This window comes from Strongylocentrotus purpuratus, unplaced genomic scaffold, assembly GCF_000002235.5.
Source record: "Strongylocentrotus purpuratus isolate Spur 01 unplaced genomic scaffold, Spur_5.0 spur5_scaffold_11, whole genome shotgun sequence".
Lineage (NCBI taxonomy): Eukaryota > Metazoa > Echinodermata > Echinoidea > Camarodonta > Strongylocentrotidae > Strongylocentrotus > Strongylocentrotus purpuratus.
The window spans coordinates 32430103-32457823 of NW_022145596.1; the positions used below are offsets into that span (position 1 = coordinate 32430103).

Genomic DNA, 27721 nt, shown 5'->3' on the forward strand with positions numbered 1-27721 from the left:
CCATCACTATCCATTTCACAAGCCACCTGTTACTTAGATCATAAGTGAACAAAATAATCTTTATAGAAATCTTTTTAAGCACTTATATACTGTACATGTACATGTAGCTCTTTGTACACATTATGTACACATTATGCCTATAGCCTAACTGTGGACAATGTTTATACCCTGCTGCATGTCATGTTGAAATGAATCATGAATGCACAATAATTTCGGTCATTATAACAGTCTCTGACTGGTTGTAATTTCAATAATATACCAATTTCTTGTTCAAATGCCCTACATGATTTTTTATATTGTGACATTTGTATGGTTAGTCTGTACATTCACTGAGACCTATCTACCGGAATTAACCTTTAGTTTGTAATCTCATGTTATTTTGTCAAATGGATGTAATTCAGGTATTGCATGAATTTTCATTAGTAGTATATGTAGCTTCATAATGAGGCTAATTGACACTCTGACCTGGATAGTGAATTGATGAATGACACTATTTATTATTTATTGACGTTTATTTATTAATATAGTGAGAGATTTGCTAACCCTTTAAAAAAAAATTCACCTCTCATGTATTACCTACATGTATTTCATTTCTATTCAAAAGAATAATGTAAATATTTTCAAACTTCATCACAAAAACAAAATGATACTCTTATAAGTGTTTACAATTGTTTCATAATTATAATGCATGCAAGCTTCTTATTACCTTATGATTTTAGAAAAATTTTGTTTTTACATAAATGCACATGTGTAAGATACATGTATGCACTGTGTGATACAACTCATACAAGTGAAGGTACGCTTGTCTACATATATACTGTACAATACAGTCTTCTATAGAGAAAGATTCACAGCAGACTAGAATTATGGTCAAGTGATGAACGATCATGTGACTTTGCCTCATACGTAATCGTGTGTACGTGTATGTTGTAATATTCATGAGTTACATGGTTTATCAGGGGAGCAATCAAGTAGTTTCATGAATGTGGTTGTAGTTGACTTCCTAGCTCAGCTAGCTTGGCTTGGCTGAGCTAGCTCTGAGCTTGCTGTGAGTGAGTGACTAGCTGGGGGATGTCAAGTTGATGGATGTTTCCTGTAATCTGAGGTCACATCCACAGTTTCGTGGAAGCTTTGTTTAGGCTTTACCCACACCCTCTTTAATAGTCTCAATTTGTGTACACTAACTGTAGCTGTGTTCACACTGCTTAAGTTTGTTTAAGTTCTACCCATACCCTAATTAATAGTCTCAATTTGTGTACACTAACTGGCCCAAATTCACATAGGAGGTTTGTCGACAAACCTTTGAACGCGTTGAAACGTGTCATATGACGTATGAAAACCAAGGTTTGTCGACAAACCTCCTTTGTGAATTTGGGCCACTGTGTTCACACTGCTGCAGTTTGTTTAAGCTCTAGTCGCACCATCTTAACCAGTCTTAATTTGTATGAACACTTTTAAAGTTTGTTTAGGCTCTAGTTTACCCTCTCTACCAGTCTTACATGCACATGTAATTTGTGAACACTGCAAACTGTGTTTACATTGCCACAGTTTGTTTAAGTTTTAGTCACATCCCCTCTTTAATGTTCTCAATGTGTGAACTCTAACTGTATTCACACTGCTGAAGTTTGTCTAGGCTCTGGTCTCAACAGTTTATAAAATTATTGAATATATGTTAAAAAGTAAGAAATAATACGATAAGAAAGAAAGAAAAGATTTCTCAGAAAATAAAAGGCAAATATAGACCTTTACATTATGATATTCAGGTCTGATAAAAACCTGATTTAAATCGGTTTCCCAATTTTTTTTTACCTGATTTTTTTTCTTTTTTCTTCTTCCCGATTTTATCCTGATTTTCCTGATTTCTATCCTTATTTTCTCTATTCTTCCCTATTTTCCCCAAATTTTCTTACACTACAGGGGGGGGGGGGGGGGATGTTGTAAGATGCCACCCCCCTCCCCCAAATCCTCTTCTTTTCTTTGAAAGGGGGGTATGGTTGAGTTTTAGTGCTCACTATCACCCCTGGATATTGTAATTTTTGTAATGGATCATAATTCATATTCAGCATGTAAGAGCTTCCCAGGTGATATAAAGTGTGAGTGGTAATGATTAGTAGAAAATCAAAGCCTTGATGTATATTGTTATATGGGAAAGAGATGCTGGAATTTCGTTGTCTTGTTTTTTTTGTTCGGCAATTCCCTCTTTCTTTTTTTTGCTTTGTAAAAGTACATGTACATGTATTATAAGATATTAAAGCAAATATTGTAATGTGGTGTTCAGTACTGATACATGGGGAACTCCTCTCAAATGGTTCAAAAAATACCTTTTGAATAGGAAACAGTTTGTTAAATTTAATAATGTTTGTTCTTAATCACAGATCCTTTCAACAGGAGTACCCCAAGGCAGTGTTCTTGGTCCTTTATTGTTTTTGTTGTTTATAAATGATCTTCACTTTGTGTCTGACAAGCTTAATTTTGTTTTATGTGCTGATGACACCAATATATTATTATCAGGTAAAACTGTGCAAAATTTAAATGAGGTTTTAAACCAAGAACTGAGTAAAGTTTGCAAATGGTTCACTGCTAATAAACTTGTTGTTAATATGAAAACAACTAATTATATTGTATTCAGGAGAAGAAAGGTTGGAGGTGATTTTAATGAATTGAATGTAAAATTTGATAATGTGTTGCTCACCAGAGTTAATTCAACTAAATTTTTAGGAGTTTACATAGATGAGTACCTTACTTGGAAAAGTCATGTCAGTTACATATCTTCAAAAATTGCCAGTGTACTGGGAGTTATTTATAGTGTAAATAAACTGCTCCCCCAAAAAATATTAATGAATTTATACAATACTCTAATCTTGCCACATTTTTCATATGCTGTCTTAGCTTGGGGTGGATGTTTAATTACCTTAACGAACCGTTTGCAGATTTTACAAAAAAAGGCTGTTCGTGCAATAACAAACTCTACTTATCTTGCACATACTGCACCCTTGTATAAACGCCTGAATATTTTGAATGTGAAATCTCTATATTATATGCAACTTGCTCAATTTATGTTTCTTTTCAAGAAAAATCAGCTACCATGTATTTTTAATGAGATGTTCATTGTTAATGCTGAAATTTACTCTTATGAAACAAGAAGTTCAAATAAATTTCATTTGCCCTTTGTTAAAACAACTTTTCTTCAAAGGAACATTTATTTTAGTGGACCATCACTATGGAATTTACTTCCCAATGATATTGTCAGCTGCTCATCACTTTATTCTTTCAAGTCAAAGTTGAAACAATATTTGATCTCGTATCCAACTCTTAAGATATAGTTTGTACAGTGTTTCTTTCTATTGTTCTCAATATTTCTTTCCTGTATATCATTCATTTCCTCTTTATATTGTATTTCTTGGTACCACCAACCCACTACTTCTCACCCTACGCATAGATTTGTATGTAATATCTATATATGTTTTTGTACATGTATGTGTTATTGTTTAATTAAAAAAAACTATTGTATTTTTATATTGTAATTTTAAGCAGGGGATGATCCCCGATAAACCTCTGTGGTTTTTGATCACCCCCTCTGCAGGTTCATCTTTTGTTGTAATGCTTTTATATTTGATTGTAATTTACACTGTTTTTTATGAATCTGTGGAAATAAAATGAAATTGAAAAAAAAAAAAAAATCCTACAATGCATGTATGTTATGTTTATTATTAACCATACAGGTTGTACATAATCCAGGATGTAGATGTGATAATTTACCAACTTTTTTTTTCTTTCCTATTTAACAGAAGGATAAATCATCTGAGAATATAAGCTTTCAGCCTCCCAGCATCGAGCTACCAGATAATGCTTCATCGTTCGGCACCTATGCAGCTGTACGTCAGTGTATCCTGGATAGAGAGATCAGAGAAAGAGCTATCATCTTGACATGTGCTACCGATGGAAAGACAGAAGATGGAACAGGGGAGGAGGAGGAAGAGAAGGAAGATGACAAGCTTGTGTCTCTCCCTAAGGTAAAACAATGAGGCAGTCTAATAGATCATTTTAACAAAAGGACTTTTGAAATTTGCTCCAGTTTCTGTGATTACAGGTGCGTGCCCTTCTAATTATTATTTCCACAAAAAGTTTTAAAACTATTATATTAAAAGTAGACGTTATATTGTTCATTTAACTTGGTTGCTACATGTACATGTATTCATGTTCATGAATACAGTGTGTACTGAAGAGAATTTTATAATTTCAAAATGAAATTCCAAAAGTTATTAGCTTTTCATTTTGAGATGTTGGGAATGATGAAAAAAGTCTTACCTACAGGTATTTTTAATTGAATTCTAAAGGTCTTCATGAGACAGCAAGTATAGATCCTCTCCTTAAAACACTTTTTAATTAACAATTCCTTTTAATTCCATGTTTTTTTATGAGCAGTACCTGTAGCTTGATAATGATTTAGATATGCACTATTAAACATGGTCTACCTGTGCAGAACTGTCATATAGTTTTGTTTGTATGCCCTCTGCTTGAACAAGAAGGGTCTTTGAAGCATTCTGGAGACTGAGTGACCATCAAGTGTTTATGGGAGTGTCGTGGTCGAGCGGTTTAAGGTGCTTGACTGGAGATGCGAAGGTTGAGGGTTCGAATCCCGACACGACACTAATATCCTTTGGCAAGATATTAACCTACACTTGCTACTCTCCACCCAGGTGTTATATGGGTACCCGGTAGGATGCGACCGTCATTGTTGGTCAAACAGTTTTTGAGCGTCAAGTAACGCCTGGCCGGAATGCTCCCCAGGGAGTGGAGATTGTGCATACAGTGTGTGGGAAAGCACTGAATCCAATGACCGGGGTAATAGTATATTTGTAAAGCGTTTAGAGACATTGTATTAAGCGCTATATAAAAGCTAAATATTATTATTATTATCTTTGTTGTATGATGTAGGTGGTTGGTCTGGGTCTACGTAGTGTCTTTGAGTTGATTCGGCAGACACGTGCGTCTCATCCAGACTTCTGTGCTAAAGCTCTACAAGCTCTCCTAGACATACTCCAAGGTCAGACACCAGAGGGTCTCAGTAAAGAACCTGATGATATACTGGGTAAGTTATAGTTTCAAGTTTAATGTTCCACATTTTACAGAAAATATAAACATACATATAAAATAAACAATTATACATTACAATTGTAGTATAAATGAGCACATGTCTGTGATTCTCAATTCATATAATAGATAAAGTAGAATGTGAGGAACCTATTAAAAAGCAGGGTTGTATAATATGGGTTCCTGGAAAAAAAAAGGTAATGTAGATGAAAAACAGTAGCAGTAGAGAAAGACGTAGTTTAAAGGGAAGAATTTAAAACATAATGAAGTAAGGACATTTGTATACAAAATAATGCATTGGCTATTGGCACCAATACCCAGGGTCACCCGGTTAAACAGCATAGTCAACCAAGCAATTTAGTTAGCATAGCACAAAGTAATTTGTTTATACATTAAAACACTGGAACAGGCATCATTATTGACAATTAAGATTAACATTAAAGGAAAAAGGAGTGTGGGGAGGGCAAACAAATTATATTAGATGTAAGAACTTTATTAGACTCATCTTCTAAATCTAGAAAGTGTGCATTAAATTATTCCTGATATAAACTTGGTATATCAACATATGGACAAGGAAAAAGCTGTCAGAGGCAACAAGAGCAACATCAGATGGAGAAAGATGACCACAGCAGGGCAGCTAGCATCTCCTGACTGAAAGAAGAATGAACTTGGTTGTTGTCAATACTGTATTTCTAATTTTCTACATTCATTAAAATAGATTTTGTGGGTAGTGATAAAGTCCATAGAAGGAGCACTGTTTGTTTGTGTCCATCTTTATACATGTCAGCTCCATGTATAATCCTTCATAGAGTAACAGTAGGCTGTACTATGAGATACTGGATACAAGCACTTCTGTTTCTAACGAGAGAGCTTTTAAGGAGTTAAGGTACAATAACACTCATCACTGTCTAAGTGGTCATTAGAGTTTGTCTCAAGAACCTTGGAGGAAAATCCATTATTGTTATGCTCATTTTCTGCCTTCCTTATTCCTTTTTGGTTACAGGTTCTTTGTTTGAACTGCTGATGAATCTTGCTACATCACCTTTAGAGAATGACACTCATTCTCTCACCACACTCAGTAGTGCTTGTCTTCTGAGTCTTATGGTTGCTATGGGTAACACTGGTAAACTACTCACCGGTATCTCTGCATTACTCATGATAGTCGGCCAAAGACCTACACAAGCTTTACAGGTAACATATACTCACATCCTTAAGAAAACATATAGGAGATCCTTTTTAAAAATGATGGTGTCTATGTTTTTTTTTTTTTTTTTTTTTTTTTGGGGGGGGGGGGGGGTGAGGGCTTGTTGAACTTAGGTGAAGGTGAAAGAGGAAGAGAGCAAAGATTGAACAAAGTATCAACACTGCGAATGAGGGGAAGACGGGAAGAGAAACGTAAAAGAGGGAGAGAGAAATTAGAGAAAGGGGAGAGAGAGAAGGAAGGAGAGGAGAGTGTAGAAAGGGAATAGGAAGAAGGGAAAAGAAAGGAAGGGAGGAAGGTAGGGAGAAGAAGGAGATGAGAGTGGGAGGGGACAAGGAAGGAAGAGAAGAGGGAGGAAGGGAAGAGATGGGAAGGAATGTAAACAAAGGCCTGAGGATGGTGAGCATAAGGTACATGTAATTATATTGTGTTTCAGTCTCAAACCTGTTTGAAATGCAGGATATAAAAGAAAACAAAACTGCCTTTACAGTAGCAAGTGAAGGTGATATCTGAAAGTATTTAGTAAGATAGTAAAGGTATATTAAATTAAATTTTGTTCTCCTTCTGTAGGTTCCTGCCATCATCGTTGCTCTTCAGCGTAGTGTACATGCTCTGCTGGTAGGCAAGACGCACTTTCCTGATTGGTTGAATCTAGGTGTACCTAACCAATCACTCATTGATACCTGGTCTATCCCTGGCCTTAGTCTAGGTGAGTCTCTTTGAATCTAGGTGTACCTAACCAATCACTCATTGATACCTGGTCTGTCCCTGGCCTTAGTCTAGGTGAGTCTCTTTGAATCTAGGTGTACCTAACCAATCACTCATTGATACCTGGTCTATCCCTGGCCTTAGTCTAGGTGAGTCTCTTTGAATTTAGGTGTACCTAACCAATCACTCATTGATACCTGGTCTATCCCTGGCCTTAGTCTAGGTGAGTCTCTTTGAATCTAGGTGTACCTAACCAATCACTCATTGATACCTGGTCTATCCCTGGCCTTAGTCTAGGTGAGTCTATTTGAATCTAGGTGAACCTAACCAATCACTCATTGATACATGGTCTATCCCTGGCCTTAGTCTAGGTGAGTCTCTTTGAATCTAGGTGTACCTAACCAATCACTCATTGATACCTGGTCTATCCCTGGCCTTAGTCTAGGTGAGTCTCTTTGAATCTATGTGAACCTAACCAATCACTCATTGATACCTGGTCTATCCCTGGCCTTAGTCTAGGTGAGTCTATTTGAATCTAGGTGAACCTAACCAATCACTCATTGATACCTGGTCTATCCCTGGCCTTAGTCTAGGTGAGTCTCTTTGAATCTAGGTGTACCTAACCAATCACTCATTGATACCTGGTCTATCCCTGGCCTTAGTCTAGGTGAGTCTCTTTGAATCTAGGTGTACCTAACCAATCACTCATTGATACCTGGTCTATCCCTGGCCTTAGTCTAGGTGAGTCTCTTTGAATCTAGGTGTACCTAACCAATCACTCATTGATACCTGGTCTAACCCTGGCCTTAGTCTAGGTGATTCTGTGAATTGATTCCAGGAAATATGAGGTGCACCGAATATTGCAATATTTCACAATGTGACCATTGACCAGTTTTCTAATCATTCTCCTGAAGCAACGAAAAAAATACACGGTGGCGACGGGCGATTCGCCCCCTAAACCTCTGAAATCGCCACGGTAAAAATCAAGACGAGGGCGAAAAAAAATCAATATATCTTGAAAAATCGCCCCCGCCATAAATTGATATTCCCTATGAATTAATAAACCAATTTATTGATGTGTCTGAGTGAAATCTCCGTTCCAACTACCAACTCCAAAACTAGAAACTTCCATCAACATTTTAAAAGTTTTGTAAGTTGCAGCGGATCGGCGGTCGTACCTACTGTAGCTAGATCTATAGCGGTATCCGCCTGCCTGCGCCTAAGCTCCCGGCGGCCGGACAGGCCACCGGCCCCGATGTAGTTTCCTGCACAGCATGAATGCATACGCAGTTCGCACACGTTCACAATACTAGAAACGTACTAGCTCAGCTCCAGCGCGCGCCCGCACGCTCCTTGTATGAAGCAAATAAGTATTTGCGAGTGACGAGAGCTCAACTGCTAGCGACCAAATTGGTACGTAATATGTTTATTTAGTCTTTTTTCTGGCCCTAATTTTTATCATGGACAATGCAATCCCATTAAAAAAAATGTTATTCCGTCTAAAATTGTGTTATTTATAAGTTAAAACCATTAAATGCGAGTATATTTTTACTGTTGTCCCACATACTGATATATTTGTAATAACGAAACGTGCAAAATCAATGCCGGATTTTTTCCTGTAAAATCGGTATAAAGCAAGTTTCGTACACAGAAATTGAATTTTGTTATAAAAAAACCGTAAATAAATATATAAAGGATGTTCCTACTCCTCAGAATCTTTCTTACAACTGTTTAATTAAATTAAATTATTTATATACGATCGATGCCAGGCCAATTGTCATGAGTGATGATGACATCAATTTCTGTCTACGAAATGAAACTAGCTTTGGCTTGGCCTTTAGAATTAGAGTCTATAAAAAAAAAATAAGGCCATGATTTTGCATGTTTCGGCACAACAAATAGACCCTACATCGGTATGTGGGACAACAGTAAAAATATTTACTCACATTTAATGGTTATAAAATGGTCTAAATAACACAATTTTAAAGGGAGTTGGTCTACATTTTTTTTTAATGGGATTGCATTGTCCATGATAACAATTAAATTTGGGACAGAAAAAAAGACTAAATAACATATTACCTACCAATTTGGTTGCTAGTAGTATGATGGCTAAGGAAAAACACAACTTATTGTTACAGCTTACAATATGGCTTTAAGGAAGTAGCCCCTTGGTTTTTTTTTAGGCAATGGGGAAAAGTAGCCCCCATAAAAAAATTAATTCCTAGCCCGCGTGTCAGTGATAATATTTTCTTAGGATATGAAAAACGAATAGTTAAACAAAACACTCCTTTTGACAAGTTTTAGTTACATGTATATGTAAATCATAAAGCCACACGTTTAACACAAAGTGAATAAATCATGGGTATCTGAATGTCTGCAATACTCTACATGACATATGTACGCTACAATTGTATCTAGATCTATATTTGCCTTTGCTTGGAATTTAATTAGGTAAAACCGCGTTTAAAAAAAATACAACCTTTAAAAAAAAAAGCCCCCCTGAGCTCCAAAATAGCCACCGCAAAATAATTAAGGGGGGCTATTTTTTTAAGGGAAAATCTGAAAAGAGCCCTCGTAAAAAAAAAAGTAATTTTTTGGTTGTCCTGAAGGCGTTCAGAACTCATTGATCGTAACATCAAGTAATAAAGAACTCTTAAGTCTTATTCCTTAGAAAGAATTACATGGAGTAACCCTGAAAACTTAACTTTAAAATTCAATGTGACTGATGTGGAGTAATTTTGAGAATATTCAAGAAGAGTGGCTGCAACTTTATCTACTTTGGCAAGTCTAAGTAATATCTCTTGTGTTTTAACAGAATCATTTTTAACTAGTATGGACATTTCACAGTGTCCCAATTTGTTTCATTATGTACAGACAATTTCTGGCCTGGACATTCCTTGAGATATCCATTAGGTTAGAACATTGAATGATATATGCTGCATTGTTCTAGTAGTGCAATTAATTACATTGCAGTAAATGAGGCAAATATCTATCCACCTAAACATGGAGGGGAAAAGGGGACTATAAGCTGGTTACGTCACAGTGTGAAAAGCATGATGTATTAGGATAAACATTTGAGAGTGAAACCTTACCTCTCTTCCTCCTCTTCATTCATAATTTGAATGATCACTAACATAAGATGTCTTGTCTCTCTTTTAGAAGCATCTAATGCTACTGGTTACAGTGCAATCGCCAGTGATGGACGCTATCTCTACATACATGGAGACAAGGGACTCAGAAAGATTGGATCAGGTTACTCTGGTACAATAAGGGTAAGCTCATCTCAGGCCCTTAAAGCCCCACTGCACTTCTTATAGCTTTTTATATAGCAAACAATGCCTAATCGCTTACCATTGGTCCCCATGGGCCCCTTTTTCTTATGATAATTGAGAACTGATTTGATGAGATAACAACCTGTTAGTGACCATGCAGGGAGGTCTAATCCCTCCTGGCCAAACTAGTGCAGATAGGCTTTAAGCTCTACCAATTTGTCTGCCTTAAAGGCATAAATCAGCTCTATCTACATAGTTGCTATTCATTCCTATTGTGGAGGTGTTATTTCTGTTTTTAACCATCAAATTAATATTATGGACCCTATATTCTTCAACTTTTCTGATACTTTATCAGGAGAACCATAAAGATTCACTGAATTTGTAATGTTGCTTCAGGAGATTCGAATTTTTATCACGGAAGGTTGGAAGGTGTGTACTTCTGGATACTAATGTCCCTAAAGAGATTTTTTAAGGATATTCAAAGGTGTATTTTATGTCCATTGCAACTCTGACTTGATGATTATAACTTTTTTGTTGTTGAGGGGGTTCCAAGTTGTAGCCTTTGAAACTGAATCTCAGGTTTGTTTATACCTAGCTATTGTCTTATATTAGGAAGTAAACTACTGTAATTGGTTTTTTGAAATTCCAGTAAAATCTTGATTCACATTACCGACCTTCATTTCTTTTCAAAATAGTGGTATTGCTGGAATATTAATCACTTTCATTGCTAGTTATTGTTCAATCTTTTTCCAAAGAGGGTGCTACCCAGATACTTGCAATGAAAAATAATGGAAAGGGTGTAATAATCAATAACTCTTCAAGTCTTAGATGTTAACCATTAACTTTATTTTGACCCTACAGGGTGAGCTATACGCCTGCAATGAAGTCTTATTTATCAATAATCAGGATTGTAAGGTTTTATTGGAATTAACTTCTTTTTAATTTTATTTAGGCCATACAAGGTGAGCTATATGACTGGCTTGCAATGATTTTGCCATTCCCGATAAAAGGGGTTGAAAGGTTTTATAGGAATCAACGTCTTTACACTTTGTTTTGACCCTACAGGGTGAGCTATACGCCTGTAATGAAGACTTCTACCCCAGTGAGAGGGGATGGTTAGGATTCAGTAGAAATCAACTCCTCTTCAAGTCTTCTATCTTAACCTTTAACTTTGTTTTGACCCTACAGGGTGAGCTATACGCCTGTAATGAAGACTTCTACCCCAGTGAGAGGGGATGGTTAGGATTCAGTAGAAATCAACTCCTCTTCAAGTCTTCTATCTTAACCTTTAACTTTGTTTTGACCCTACAGGGTGAGCTATATGCCTGTAATGAAGACTTCTACCCCAGTGAGAGGGGATGGTTAGGATTCAGTAGAAATCAACTCCTCTTCAAGTCTTCTATCTTAACCTTTAACTTTGTTTTGACCCTACAGGGTGAGCTATACGCCTGTAATGAAGACTTCTACCCCAGTGAGAGGGGATGGTTAGGATTCAGTAGAAATCAACTCCTCTTCAAGTCTTCTATCTTAACCTTTAACTTTGTTTTGACCCTACAGGGTGAGCTATATGCCTGTAATGAAGACTTCTACCCCAGTGAGAGGGGATGGTTAGGATTCAGTAGAAATCAACTCCTCTTCAAGTCTTCTATCTTAACCTTTAACTTTGTTTTGACCCTACAGGGTGAGCTATACGCCTGTAATGAAGACTTCTACCCCAGTGAGAGGGGATGGTTAGGATTCAGTAGAAATCAACTCCTCTTCAAGTCTTCTATCTTAACCTTTAACTTTGTTTTGACCCTACAGGGTGAGCTATACGCCTGTAATGAAGACTTCTACCCCAGTGAGAGGGGATGGTTAGGATTCAGTAGAAATCAACTCCTCTTCAAGTCTTCTATCTTAACCTTTAACTTTGTTTTGACCCTACAGGGTGAGCTATACGCCTGTAATGAAGACTTCTACCCCAGTGAGAGGGGATGGTTAGGATTCAGTAGAAATCAACTCCTCTTCAAGTGCCAAGAAGGAAATGAAGCAGCAAGAAACATACTGGTTAGAGTGGGTACCAATGATCTTAAAGAACAAGGACAACTTGCCATGCCATCAGTCGGTAAGTACACACATGTTAAAGGGAAGTCCACCCTCATATTAATTTGGTTATAATAAAAGCAGAAAAATTAAAGAAACAGTTCAGTGTAAGTTTGAGCAAAAAACGATTATCAAAAGAAATTTTGAAGTTGCGATCACTTTGTGACGTATCTTGTGAGTTCCTATTCGCCCTGTACTATTAACAAAAATTCATATTTCCCATCAGAAATTTTTCAATCATACATTTATCATAGATATTATTATTGTAAATAGTTTTTATACAACCCTTGTAAGAAAAAAAAAATCAATTCTGTATTCATTAACTAAGAAAAAGAAAGTTAATAACATTTTTGTACAGAGCAAATTGGAGTGCAGCTTGCAAGATATGTCACAGTGTAGCCTATTTGTGTTTGATTTATCGCAGCTTTAAAATGTCATTACTTTTTTATTTTTCAACGGATTTTGCTCAATCTTACACTTATTTGCTCCTCTCATTTTTGTGCTTCTTTTAAAACCAATTTGATATCAGGGTGGACTTGCCCTTTGATCTTCACCCGTCTGTTGAGAGCCAGAAAGGCATTAAATCATATTCTTTTACAAAGACTTTAAATCAGTTAATGCCCTTCTAACTCTCTGTATTTTCCCTAATGAAATAAGTCAAAAATCGTGATTGATATGTCTTTCCTTTCTCCTTTTTCTGTAGAAGTACAGGGCCCTTTTCACGAAACTGTCATAAGTCTAACTTCTTGATTTAAAGAGTATTCATAATAATCACAGAATAATACAGACATGTTAGAATATCCTATGATTACCAAATGACTGAGTCCTCACAGAGATATACAATGATTTTAGTTGATGTATGAATTCAATTATGATGATAATTACTACATCCTCAAAATATAGAACATAGTTTGTGCAGAATTTGTAAATGAATTCTGTTTATACTGACACTATGCCATGGAATGCCAATAAACAAGCACTGTTGTGTTTGGCTTGGGGATGTTTTTTAGTTCAAATTAAATCATAATGTTTCCTTTTGCTGCTTCTTAATGTACACATGTGTAATTGATTTCAAAGAGAAGTTTTGACATGCATTCTTGCTAACTTTCACCTTTGTTACATACGGTAATCGTTGTGATTTATTTTCTTTCAGCTTGTTCCAGCTCTGGTCTATTCTTCAGTGATGGTATTAATCTTGGTATTCTCACTTCAGTGACTGATGTAAGTATATCATTGCATACTAAAACTTAAAAAAGGTGCCATAATTCCCCATGTAGTTATACAATTAATATGTACATATGTAGGTTATTGAAACATTGCATTGAAGGATGATAATAATTGTTATTATAATTAAAGGGCATTTTGCCAACCAGAAAATCTGATATTTTTGCAAAAAAGTTCCTGGATGACGGTACAATATTGTTATCAAATATCTTTTTGTTTTAGATGGGCAAATGTTATAAGTGAGAATTTTTAAAACATGCAGAACTTAGACAATGGATGTATGTGCAATTTAATACATAAATGTAAGGATATGATGATTGAGATTTCATAAGTAAGTTTTATACCTTTAATATTGAATAGAGTCATTGAGTCAAGGGTAAATATATCACACTTGTTTTGGAAATACTACTCTTGTTGTTCTGACTTGTAAAATATGGTTGTTACATACAGCTCCTGTGACATCCACAATTCAACATAATGTTACACATTACTGTTAACTGTGGGTTGATTTGTTTTATGATATATATAATGTGTGATACATTCAATCATAGATACAGTCAAACCTGTCTATAGCGACCACCCAAGGGAAACACAAAAAGTGGCCTTTGTAGACAGTTGGTCTTTGTAGACAGGTTTCTTTAGTACATGATTCAATAAGAAACCATTTTCAAGGGAAACAAAAAATGTAGCGTTTAAAGACAGGTGGTCACTAAAGCAGGTTTGACTGTATTACTATTTATTACCTCCCGGTGTACTGTGGCATTAGTTTCATTGTATATTACTATATCTGTATGCAGGACACGTTTGTAGTGCACACCCTTGGTTCCTTGAGCGCCTTCTCTGTAGGTGTAGGTGGTGAGCTTCAAGCCAAGCTAGCTAGGAAGTGTCTCATGGCGTATGGTGATGCCATGCCAGGAGGGGATAAAGATGCCAAAGACTCTGAAGAAATAGGTGAGAAACAATGCAATATAATAGTTGTGATTGTATGGTATGAGTGATGTATATGCTGATGAAGGTGATCAATGTGCTGAATGATGGGTTATAATGCGGAAGAAAATTTGAGGATTACGATGTTGAAGTGAGAGTAATAATAGTGTTTTTCGGGTTGTTATTTTGTTCTTCTCACATACATGTAGGTTATACAATGTTCAGTTTGGTAGTTTGGATTTTCAAAACAAAAAAAATATCAAGCCTGTTCATCTTTTTGCTGCCTTATTTCATGTTTTGCTGGCTATAAATCCAACATACATGGTGTAAAACTTATAGGCCCGATTTCACAAAGGGGGTTTAGATTTAACCCCTGGTTTAAACCCTCATTTACAAAACCCATTGTTTAAAATAAGCGCAACACAGTCAAGAGGTCCAATATTAGACGCATGCAAGGCAAGGTACGCTTATTTTGCGCTAATTTTTAAACCATGGGTTAAATCTAAACCTCCTTTGTGAATTCGGGCCATATTACCTGTAAAAATTTTCAGCTAAATAGCCACCTGCCTCATTTTAAAGATACATTTCCTTCTGCTTTTATCAATGAACAAAAGCAGAAGCATCGTTTACTGTAATAGCAATTGAAAGAGTTTCAACAAGAATATTTTCTTGACTGAACATTTATTTGAAAGGTTGTCTCTAAATTGAAATATTTTTTCCAGTAAGTTTCACTTATTAATAAGTTGTTATGAATTGTTTTCAGATCCTGGTACCAATGAGGAGATAGTGATGGTGGGAACAGGAAAGGAATTCTCAATTCTCAAGACCAGCTCAGGGAAGGTGAGTGATGTACTCTTCTATGATGTGTAATCATCATTTATATCCGTCATAAAGAAGGAAGTCTCAGAACTTAAAGATCATTAACATGTCTCAATATAGTGTTGATATATCTCTCTTCTTCAGGTATATTTCATGGGTAAAAATAATGATACCGTAAATCTCTGTGTATAAGACGCACCCCTATTTTTGGGGCAGCAAGCCAGGTCCATGTTCAAAAACCCACCCGGGGATGGACCTTCAATTTACTGCGAGGTGCAGTTGAAGGCACCGATTTGTGCTTGTGAACTTGTCACAAATATTAGTAACAATGTCATTTTTAAAACAAAGGATGACAGAAATCCTGACATACAGGTAGGTAGTATTGTTCTAGTTTCCGAGTGGTGAGTCAACACACTGTGTATTACTGAGCCGGGAGACATTGCCTGGTGGAGGGGCATAAATCATCAATCAACAAATTGAGAAGAATTTGGAAGTCTCAAAGCTTAAAGATTATTGACTTAATATCTATTCTTCCAGGTCTATTTCATGGGGAAGTCTCAAAACTTAGGGATCAAACAAAGCAGTAGTACTCCTGGTCCTAGTAAGTGGATGGAGCTGCCTATCTCACGGTCACCAAGCATTGTCCAGTGTAGTACTGGTCATGATGGTCATCATATAGTCATGCTATCTGAGGATGGGTCAACGTACTTTGCTGGTACTGCGAGGAAAGGTGAAGATGGGGATCAAGGTAAGACAAAGACTTCTTCAAAAGACGTTTAAAAAAAAAAAATCTATTATCAATTAATTGTACAACAAGCTCTGTACATTTTTTTGGTTGTAATTCCTTATATTCATGTAATATTTTGTGTACACCTTACGTGCCATTCTATGCATATAAGTGCACTTTGCAAACCTAAAGTATTATTTCTATTATTTTTGTGAATAATCATCATTCATTAAAATAAGTGGTAAATATATCAACACCTGGTCCCCATTTCACAAAGACTTTTTTCAATGACAAATGACAAATATCAATGACAAATCTGCTAATAACCAATCAGAAGCAAGGATTTCACTAGCATATAACGAAAACTGTCATTTGTCACTGATGACAAGTTTTGTGAAATGGGGACCTGGTGAGTGCACACTAACATGTATTTGTATTTGTAATTGTATATGATGTAAATTTGTTAAAGATTTTGAAAAATAAAACGATGAATTGAATTAAACATTAAGATAGGAAAATATATGATCTATGAAGTCATTAACAGGCAATTTATGTTTATAAATGTCAAATGCATAAATGTTTGATTCTCCAATTTACACTATATTTCAATAGGCCTATGCTTGACAAGTTTTGCAATCATAAATAACGTTACAAATAATCATGTGGAATGATAAATGTAATTGACCTTACATCATCACAAGTTTCAGCTCCTGTAACCAATGCTTTGTATCGGTGTCTCCTATCAGTGAAAGGTCGTCGCCAGATGAAGCCTAGTAAACCAGTGAAGATGCTTCGTCTAGACGGCAAACATGCCATTCATTCAGCGTGTAATAACGGTAGTACTGCAGTGGTTACCAGAGAAGGGGAACTCTATCTCTTTGGGAAAGATGTCCAGAATGCAGAGGCTTCTACTGGTAAGTAGGGTTCCATCTCCAAGCTGAAACCCTATGTCAGCTCAGAGAGGTTGTTAGTAAGGTAGAGAGGAGGAGATCATAAAGGGATCCAGTAACTTTGTCTTAGATCATTTTGAAGAGCAATTTTTTTTAGGGCTCAATATTACACCATATCACAAACACTGATAGCACGTAGGGCCATGCATATCAGATTTAACATTGTTAAACGATGCCTTCAAAGGTGTATTTTTGTGTTTTGCTTCAGTATATCACATACTGCCCAATTTTAAGAGTATAGAAATTAAGTAAAAAAATGCAAGACTCTGCATCTCTGTAGCCTTCAAGCATTCTTTAGACAATGTTAAACCGAACAATTGATTTATTGATTTATTGTGCTAATATCACAGTTTGGCTCTTTATAATCTATCTATATCAAGCTTCTTCTTTTATTTATTTATTTATTTGTTGCTTCTCACTAACCTGTGGGGCAATTTAGCATTACTAAATGATGAGCTCCATTTCAAAAAAAAATTATCAGTCAATTTTTCCGTATTGCCGTTACTGGTAACGTAGCTGCCAGCCGTTCTTATTTTGAGGAATTATTCCTTTTTGGGGGCCTTCAAACTAGTGTTATGGACTCCAGATCCCTCTCTCGTTCCAAAGGACTTCTTGTGTAAAAAGTACACACAATAGGCTATATTCCTACTTTTGCCCTTGAGAGATTCCCAATTTTTACAATGAAAGGTTGCCAGGTATGCTAGTATTGATCGTAAGAAACTCATGATTCTACAGTGACTTAGTCCAGCATCATTTACTGTTTACCACTTTTCCCTAGGTCTTGTGACTGAGTTGAAGGGTACCCCAATCAAGGAGGTAGCGTTAGGTAAAGCACATGTATGTGCATTGACCACTACTGGACAACTCTACACCTTTGGGATCAGTAACAAAGGTCAATGTGGACGAGGGGTCATAGCTGGACATCCTGCCAAGGAAGGTCAGTAGCAGATTCTAGAGTTGTGCCATTTTGTTTGATGGGTTGTACTTGTTGTACCAGACTGATAAGAAAGTATGTGAATGCTTGTTAATAAGCAGCCGGGGGACTGACGACTTAAAGTCCTCTCTGAGAGACTTGATAATGAGGATTAATGCCTTACCAAAGGGCACTAGTACATCGACTTGGTTTTGAACACAGGATCTCCCGGTTACAAGACCTGTGCTCTACTGCTGAGCCAATACACCTTTTCCCAGTCCATGTGAAGACAAAATAAACCCTTACTTGTAAATATGATTTTAGGAGATGCTTTATAATGTGTTATTATCAAACATTTTGCATGAGAAGCATCTCTTTATTGAGGGAGGAAACTATGAAAACAGCATACTTTTATAGATCTGGTAGTGCTCTATGTAATAATATAATTTTACCCAAATATCTGTTGTTTTGAACTTTATCACAGTAAGATTAACATAAATAAAGACTGTGAGTTGATCATGTTTTCTGCAAAATGTTGCCTACAGAAAGAGATTATTTGGTAACCAATCATGCAAAGCAAGGGAGATATTATCATATACATATACCTCACTATAAGAAGTAAATAACAAATAAGATAGACATAAGTGCAGAATACCAGCTTTTAATGTGACAGACTTGAAAACCATCCAAGAGGTGGGAATGTTTTAATTCTGATGATTTATAACTATATTGATTTTAAAATTGCAGATGCAATATCGGAAGGGATCCCCATAGCAACGGAAGATGATGTTGAAGAGGAGGAAGTAGACAAGGAGGAGGAGCCATGTAACCATGACTTTGTTACTGATCAATGTATGATCTGTACCTCGTGTGGGGAGTGTACAGGGTATGGGGATAGCTGTATTAGGAGCCAACGACCTGGAAGGAGGCCTGGTCTGTAAGTATCCACCAACCAAACAGTCCATCCCATCAACCTAACAACAGAAAAAAAGATAAGATTACTGGTTATGTTTCCACACAAAAGTAAAAAGAAAATCTTCTTTGTGAAAAAAAAGGAGCGGTGTAGGGTTAGAAGGGATATCAGCTTTCATGAACATAATTTGCAAGCCTATTTTGTTAAATTTCATGGATACATAGAGGATACTCTCATGTGTAGCACATTTGTTATGCTGCATAGATGAAACCATACTGTATTCCCATGTTAAAATATGAGTGCTTATTAAAAGATGTCCCTCTTGTACAAGTATTGGTGTTAAAATTACAATATTTCTCAATCACCATCATCTGACAGAGAGAAATTGTCTTTAGTACAATTACAATGATAATGAAGATTGATATGAGGTCTTTTCCAGTTGTGATAACTCACTCACTAACCATTGGTTGCCAAAATTACACATGAACAAATAAATTGATAGAAAGCTCAGAATAGAGTGATGCCAAATTAAGAAAACATGTGAGTGAATAGAAAGCAAACCTGGAAAAGACAAATAATAGTACGAGGTAAAATTCTCTCAGAAATGGAAAAATCAGTATGTCAGTGATGAATTTCAAACCACAACAGAATAATTTAATGGTTGTATAACATCCTCTGTGGTGCCACAGTCCAACTCTGCTGAATGTGCCGATATGGTTTGATGATTGTGACTGCTAAGAAAACATGTGTAGGCTTGTAAGTAAGCAAGCAGGGGACTGATGGCTTGAAGTCCTCTCTGAGGGACTTGGTAATGAGCATTAATGCCTTACCGAAGGCCACTAGCGAATCCATTTGGTTTTAAACTCCAGTCTTTCCAGTTATTAGACCACTGCTCTAACACTGGGCCATCTTGCCTCCCCCACAAAGTTAAACAAAGAATATACCTCTTCTATCTCTTTCCCCTGTAGGATCTGTGGATGTGGATCAGGAGATGCAGGGTGTAGTAAGTGTGGAATGTGTAGGGCTTGTATAGGTGATGGCGGCGGCGTCGTGGCCGCAGCGGTCGGTGTGAATGCTGCAGGAGAGAATAACCAGGGTAACAATCGAAGCAGAGGAGGAGGAGGAGGAGGAGGAGGAGGTAATAACGTAGTGATGATGGGTAATGGCGCACCCAATGACTGGCTAGGTCATCTCAGGGATGCGTTCATCAGAAGGAAGGTACATCATAGACAGCTGGACTGGGTGCTCGGCAAGGACAAAGGAAAAGGTTAGATTCCATTTCATTTTTTTTCCATTTTTATTTCCAACAAAATACAATACATAATAACGAATACAATGTAAAATGTATACAAAACATAGTTACATTTGTAATAAACAAATCTTAATAGTAATTTATACATTTGAGGAAGACACAAATTGAATTTTTAAATTTAACTGCATTTATACTTTGAGGAAATGGAGAGGTCCACTGAAAAGCAGAGCTTGTAAATTGTGGATCTTGTGGATCATCTCTCTTACTCCATTTAAGGATCTTAGATCACTTCACTATCTTCTCTAACATTTCACTATCTTCTCTAACATTTCAATGTTTAGTAACATTTTTTTTTTTTCTCAAAGAATTTGAAAGTACATACAAGTCTGGGAAATGTCCCAGATTACAATATAATTCTGTTTCCTTGCAAAGTTCTTGTGCTTTATTTCCATATCAGCAAATGTCTTAATATGAAGGAAAAAAATAAGACAGTTAATGATATAGCATTTACAAAGCGGGCATATTGATGATAAAAAAAAGAAGAAACAGAATCTAATGAAGTAGTATGATGGAAACATCGAGTGGTAAGAGTTGTAAATAATGAATGAATAAATGAATGAACTGTTAATCCACCAACACATACAGAGTGTTTCAAGAGGCGAAAGATAATATGTGAAGTTTTACTTGAAGATTTTTATGTAATGCAAGTAAATCCCTACAATGGACTTCTTTTGTGTATGTTTTCAGATGAAGGTAATAACAGTGGAGATGATCGTGAACCTGAGCGAGACTTCGGCAAACATGTCATCCACCCACCCGGCCTGGTTACCATAGGAACAGGACAAACACCAATCAAACAAGTCACATGTGGACTACACCATTCAGGTATGTGAAAGAAGAGAAATGATTAAATCAACCTCAGACTGAATGAAAGCTTAAAACATTTGATACTCTGTGTGCTATTATCTCTAATAGAATTAAGGCAAATTTTATGCCAAAGATCCAAGCCCTATATTTGAAAGTCCTTCAGGAAAACAATTATCATATCTCTTTCTGTTTTTCTGCAAATCTCTGTATAAACTAGTTTGTCTCTGATTTCTTTTTTTTAGAGTAACTCCAACATCAGTGTGTTTTCTTTCTTATCATACTGAGCTTAATTACAAATCTAGCAGAAAAATATTATTTTGCAAGAATAGTAGAATATTTGATTTTATTCGAGGAAAAGTGAAAAGAATAAAGGGTGACAGAGGAAGAGAGAGAGAGAGAGGGGGAGGGGAGGGGGCTAGGTATTAAAAAAAAAAAAAAATATATATATATATATATATACAGTGCATATATTTTTGTCTTGTGTAAGGGGAGATTTTACATTGATTCAACATATCGTTTTACACATGGTTATTTTCTTATTGTTACTTTCAGTGGTTCTTCTGGAGAATGGTGAGGTGTATGCCTTTGGTCTTGGTAATCATGGTCAGCTTGGGCAGAGAGATTCAGCAAACAGGTACTACATGCAATCTTTCAATGAATGCTTGACCAACATAGTTCAGAGTGTACTCATCAGTACATCGATTCTTATCTCTTTAAGCCCCAGTCCCATATAAAGCCGGACCAGCACGGACGAGCACGGACCACTCCGGACCATCCCGGACCATGGTCTGGGGTGATCCGGGATGGTCCGGGATGTTTTGTTAAAAAAAGTGTGATGCTTTAAAAGCTACAGTCCCATATACGTCCCGGACCGTCCCGGACCATCCCGGACCCCATCCGGGGTGATCCGGGATTCGGTCCGTGTTGACACCGTGTTGGCACCGGGGTGGTCCTGGATGGTCCTGGATGGTCCTGGATGGTCCTGGGCGGTCAATAACTCACTCCCGGACTGCCACGGATCAACACGGACCGCCCCGGCGCCACTACGGATGACCCCGGACCCAGCACGGTGGCTACACGGATCACCCCGGATCAAACTATTGTCCCGGACCGTCCCGGACCACCCCGGCAGTTTTTGACCGTCAAAAACATCCGGGGTCAACTCCCGGACCGCCCAGGACCATCCAGGACCATCCAGGACCATCCAGGACCACCCCGGTGCCAACACGGTGTCAACACGGACCGAATCCCGGATCACCCCGGATGGGGTCCGGGATGGTCCGGGACGGTCCGGGACGTATATGGGACTGTAGCTTTAGAGCTAATGGAAGAATCACCCTGTTTATTGAAATAGTGTCTCCTTCTTTCAAAAGTTTAATCGTTTCCATTTTTGTTTTTCGTATCTGAATTTCAGTAGTTTTTCATAATAACCAAATATTAGGAACGGCCTGATAAATAATAATAATAATATTTAATTTTTATATAGCGCTTAATACAAATGTCTCTAAGCGCTTTACAAATATACTGTTACCCCGGTCATTGGATTCGGTGCTTGACCGCACACAATGTGTGCACAATCTCTACTCCCTGTCATCTTAAAATTTCATCTCATTACTTATGAAAACATCCAAAGAACATGAGGTCACATGATAGAGCTTGAATGTCCTTGAATTTTAAGTTGACTCCTCAAAAATGTTCCCTCACTATTGACAACAAGATTTATGTTGGTGATTAAAAAGAATGTAATAAATTGTCTACAAAAAATTCCATCTATAATTTAAGCTCTTAGAATACAGGGAGCTTCTCCCGCTCTCTATCCTAGATAACTTGATATAATATTAAGGTAAATATCAACATTTATAAATCATAGAATTTCAACATTTCAATTTTACACACACTGTATGGATTGTGTTTCTAATCAGATCAAGTCCAGTGAAGATTCCATTGGATGAGAAGGTAACCCAGGTTGCTGCTGGTAGCAACCATACTGTGCTTCTATCAGAGACAGGAAGGGTCTATACGTGTGGCAGCTTTCAGGTTAGTAACACATAGTCAACCCTGCAAGTGCTGTAGGTGGTTTAAACCACCCAAATCTGTATTGTATCCTATATCATGGGATGAAGGTAAAACCTGTCCTGTGTAAATTTCAAAATGGCAGGTTATGCATCATGCGGTTTGGTATCTGAAACTTTTAAAAATAAAAATGAAGAATAAAAATGTACTGTGATGGAAAATTGTCTTGCAGTTAATCTTTGTGATATATATTTTCAAAATGTTGGCTTTGTACTGGTTTACTGTGCAGTGTCATAGTACATTCTTTTGCTTGAAAAATTTCAAATATATTCATGATGATACTTTAGAATAAATTTGTGCACCTTGTATAGAGAGCACCTGTAACAGAGAAAAATATGCCTTGTATTATTTTAGAATTGGGTTAGGACATTACCTTCACTAACTGCAGAACTCATTCAACAGTGATTTCAGTAAAAGTCAAATGATCTATACACCTTGAATTACCAGGAGTACATATTTGTAAGTGGTGAGTTTAAGATATATTCAGCCTAATTTGTTGCATGGATTTTCAAGATGATGTACATATATGATTTGCATTTCATTGATTTGATTGCACATCAAGCTTACAAGAGGTTGTCACCATAAACTATAATGTGTGTTATCTGGTATACAGAAAGGGCAGCTGTGCCGACCAATCCAGGAGGAAAACAATGCTGCCGGTGCTGTATCACACAGCAGCCCCGGCCCCATCCCTTCACTAGGTGCTAGATGTAGTAGGAGAGCTACATGGATTGATGCATGTGGGGATAGGACGTTTGTCAAGATAGATGAGGCTCTTATCAGTCCCAAGATGCTCACTGATTCACTCGTCTTTGCTGACCAAGCTGAGATAGGTATGGTATAATCAACATTCTGTTACAGCAGAGTAAAAGAAAAACGACATCATGACACCCTATTTTGTCATACTGTTATTTTTGGTGGGGTTTCATTTTCATGAATTTCACGCATCACTCACCATTTGCGAATTTTAACAACGTGCAGAAATATTGCCACCGTTATATTTTAGACCATGTAAGGGGTGCAACAAGGGTGCACAGTTATGCAGTGCAGCCAAGGCATGCATGCATTTGGCTCGACCATTATCTGCGTCTCTAACAGCGCAGGCGTAGAGTGTATGGAAGTAAGTATGAGTAGCCTGCGGGTCAATCCTAAAAGCAAAGTGTCTTTGGGCCTATAATTTATGAAACTATTTACACAAAAATTGGGCTTATGAAGTATATCATTTGTAGCAATTCCATAGTGCATGGTTCTGTAGATAATTTAAATGCAAATTAGCGATAGACTAATGCCCTTACCTTAGGATAAGTGTTAGTATTGTATTAAATAAAACAGTACAAAAAGACATTCTGATTTGATTCATATCAGCTCTATATTAGGACCTTGTGGCATATTAGCCTTGTGCTAAACAACTGATCCACTGAAGTGATCTAGTGGATACGTCACTGGACTGTGGATCACATGGTTTACAGTTCAACACAGCCATGGCACTAATGTCTTTGGCAAGACATTAATCTGCATTTGGCACACTAGACCAAGGTAAGGCAAATGGATACCTGGCAGGAATTAATTCCTTCAAATTGTTTTTCCCTTCAGGTATCCTTCCTAATGATGAGACGGTATCTTCAGTGAAGTGTTTGATGTTGAATCGTACAGATGGCAGCTGTACTAGCTTCATGGGCTCAGATCAGATGAGCTTCAAAGGCTGCAGTGTGTGTCTAGATCCTTTCTATAGAGTTCTATGGAGGTGAGACTAACATTCTCATTGTCTTGTGGATGTACACAAATGGTACCAAAGTAAAATACATGTTTAAAAAAATACAAGTGTATTACCCTGAAAGCCAAATAATTACTGTTAAAAGGTCAAGAATAAAAGAATGATATATAAAATTTGGTCTTCATATCTTATTGATAAAATATTTATGACCTTGTAATGTGTTTATGTGTGACATAAAGGACAAGAGGTCTGAGGAATTCTTGCCATCAAGATTAGGGCTCTTCGCATAAGCATTTAATCTTTTCCATGTTCTTTTCTTAATAAATAGATATATTATTTTGCTCCCCTTACAGCTACAATCCACTGCTTCATCAGATCCAGTGCTTCAACATTCTCAAGACAGGTGCATCGTTCCCTTCTACCACCACCACCCTCCAAGAACTACCCCCTGCTGCTTCCATTCTTACCCCTCAGCTAGCCCTACCTTGCACCCCTCATATCCCCATCGATGGCTCCCAGATAGCACTCAATGTACTGGCTTGCCTCGACTCATTGACTGCCAGCCGGGAAGCAGGGCTTACCATCTTGGAGTCAGAGACTCAGGTCCAGAGTGTTGCAAAGGTCTATACCAAAGAAGACTTCAGTATTGTCAACAGGTTTGAAGGTCAGTCTGTTATGGGTGTTGTACGTGAACGTGTGACGTTTGAAAGAATAGGGCCTGTGCCTGCCAGATGGGTGTGAACAGAAACTGTATTCATTATCTAAACAAATTATTTAGACAATGAAGTAATAAGCTATCATTGTTATTTTCACTGCGATGCGTGTGTGTAATTGATTTTTTACAGACATGTATCAATCAGATATGATTATTTACGTCTGGGTACCGACTTTTAACGTCACCATCCGAAAGACGTGACTCAGTTTCAAACCTGCGTCCTCAGCTGAATCAGTTTGTAACTTCCATTATAAGCTGTATTATAGGCACATGCCACAACGCCTCGTTGTAATGCTTTACATAGATGCAAGCTAAGAAAAATCAAAACTTTTGACTGCAATTTTCTTGAAATGTTAATCAGTAGTCTGTGCATCCATTCTCGCCCATCTCCCAAGTATACAACAAATTGTAGGTATATGTTTTTGTGCAGTTTTAAAGGCTATTGAAAGATGCTCGCTGCACATTTATTTGTATTTTTTGTTTTAAAGTACAATTGACTGGAAGTTGTGTCATCTGTTTTTTACTAGTCTTTCATAGACTACCCTCCATGTAATTCAGATTGATACCCATAGTGATTGCATCATTATGTGGAAGGGGGATTTCCCTTATCATGGGTATTCCCCCTTCTTGTGATAATGTATCACTCATGGAAGCTTCCTAGATCAAGAATGGGTCTCTCTGATTCAGCAGCGAAATCTTACTGACTGAATTCGTTCTATCCATACATTTACTCTAATATCTTAAATTTCAGTATGAGGTAATATGCCAGAGAAAGTGAAAAGAGAATCTTGTTTCATTTTCAGCCTTACTATGTAGGGCAGTGATCAAGTGGTCTGTTATTTTGTCTGTCTTTAGTACAGGTTGATTCTAATTATTGTTATTCTTATTCTTATTGTAACAGAAGATACATTGTAGTTGTACCTGAGGCATAATAATTTTGAGTTTCAGAGATATAAGTATTTATATATTTTCAATTATTTTCAAAAAAGGTTAGGTTTTGACTGTATTTCTGATCATCTTCATAACATTTCAATGACAATCACTTAGTACTACATGTGTATACAAGTAGCACGTTAATACAATATTAGATCACACTGATTCTTCTTATAGACTAAGTTCTAATGCGTCCTTTTTTTCTTGAACGTTCTTGTAGATTTAAGTAATATCCTTTAAATGTACAGTTAACAACAGAATTGTTTGTAACCCTTGTAAATTTGATGTCTGTTGTGTTTTTCGTAACTCAAGAATGAAAGGCTGGCTGGCTGAATAAGGGCCTGTGCTGAATACTTTTAGATTTAAGCTTTAAAATGTCACATTCTAAAGAAACATACATTTGGGCAAATAGATTTTTCATATACTTAAAAGATGACAATACTCATTATTAAAGGGTATGAACAATTTAGTTGTTAACTGATGGACTTGATAGTGTTTAATCTTTTCCTCTTTTTTTTCCCTATGTGTTCAGGCTATGGAGGTGGGTGGGGTTACTCAGGTCATTCTGTTGAAGCAGTACGATTCTGTCCTGATACGGATATCTTGCTTGGAGGGTTTGGTCTCTTTGGAGGGAGAGGAGAGTATAGTGCTAAGATCAAGGTGAGTTATATTGCACTGTCAGTCCAATTAAGTTTCATCATAGTGGCAAAGCCATTCTTTTGAAATACACAAACATGATACTCTGCAGTTGCAATTCTATGTTTTGTTGGGACCTAATCTTTTGTTAAGTCTTCAAAAACTCACTGTAACTGACATCCTCTGCAAGAAACTTGCATTCTGACTGTGTATGGTGCCTGGGTTCTAAGTTTATTGACATGAAAAACATCCTGTGTGACGTTAATACATTTCTATGGTACACATGTAGCTCCTCAAGTCAGTAGTATTTCTTCAGCCTTAAAGTAAAAAAGGGTTATGTTATGATTCATCTCTGATTGTAATTGCTTTATCTGCAGGTGTATGATCTTGGACCGAAGGGAGGAGAGTATGAGTTAGATGGAGAGTGGATGGCAGAGAGTGATGACATCACCTTCGACTGTGGGGCAAGGTAGGATTGTGACATCATCATGACATATCATTCACAGCAGTTATTTCAATGTCTTTAGTTGAATGTTGTATGTTTTTAGACTTGTGTTACAATTTGATTTAATAGACATAAGGTGCAATTCAGCATTTATTCACAGAGTATTCATTAATTAAATTCTCTGATACATTTCTTAATGGTGTCATGACTGTCAAAACTGTGCTGTAAAAATATGTGCCTTAGACTTCATTGTGAA

General features: G+C 36.9%; 2 protein-coding genes across 3 annotated transcripts in view; both read left to right on the plus strand.

Moving 5' to 3' along the window:
* Positions 1-15393, plus strand: part of LOC105447247 (E3 ubiquitin-protein ligase MYCBP2-like) — a 35112-nt gene extending 19719 nt beyond the window's left edge. Inside the window, exons 3-11 of the mRNA XM_030981197.1 lie at positions 3789-4013; positions 4939-5092; positions 6098-6285; positions 6866-7004; positions 10163-10275; positions 11587-12379; positions 13511-13578; positions 14379-14532; positions 15272-15393. Of these exons, the coding sequence (XP_030837057.1) occupies positions 3789-4013; positions 4939-5092; positions 6098-6285; positions 6866-7004; positions 10163-10275; positions 11587-12379; positions 13511-13578; positions 14379-14532; positions 15272-15378 (1941 nt within the window). The 3' untranslated portion in view covers positions 15379-15393. The remainder of the gene's footprint in view (positions 1-3788; positions 4014-4938; positions 5093-6097; positions 6286-6865; positions 7005-10162; positions 10276-11586; positions 12380-13510; positions 13579-14378; positions 14533-15271) is intronic.
* Positions 15394-15868: 475 nt separating this feature from the next.
* The window catches only part of LOC584171 (E3 ubiquitin-protein ligase MYCBP2), a 62295-nt gene continuing 50442 nt past the window's right edge, over positions 15869-27721 (plus strand). For both annotated transcript variants that reach the window (XM_030981195.1, XM_030981196.1), the window contains exons 1-13: positions 15869-16075; positions 16801-16968; positions 17783-17941; positions 18665-18854; positions 19799-20097; positions 20830-20967; positions 21502-21583; positions 22872-22986; positions 23636-23855; positions 24616-24766; positions 25090-25400; positions 26917-27044; positions 27398-27489. In XM_030981195.1, the coding sequence (XP_030837055.1) occupies positions 15874-16075; positions 16801-16968; positions 17783-17941; positions 18665-18854; positions 19799-20097; positions 20830-20967; positions 21502-21583; positions 22872-22986; positions 23636-23855; positions 24616-24766; positions 25090-25400; positions 26917-27044; positions 27398-27489 (2255 nt within the window). In that variant the 5' untranslated portion in view covers positions 15869-15873. The remainder of the gene's footprint in view (positions 16076-16800; positions 16969-17782; positions 17942-18664; positions 18855-19798; positions 20098-20829; positions 20968-21501; positions 21584-22871; positions 22987-23635; positions 23856-24615; positions 24767-25089; positions 25401-26916; positions 27045-27397; positions 27490-27721) is intronic.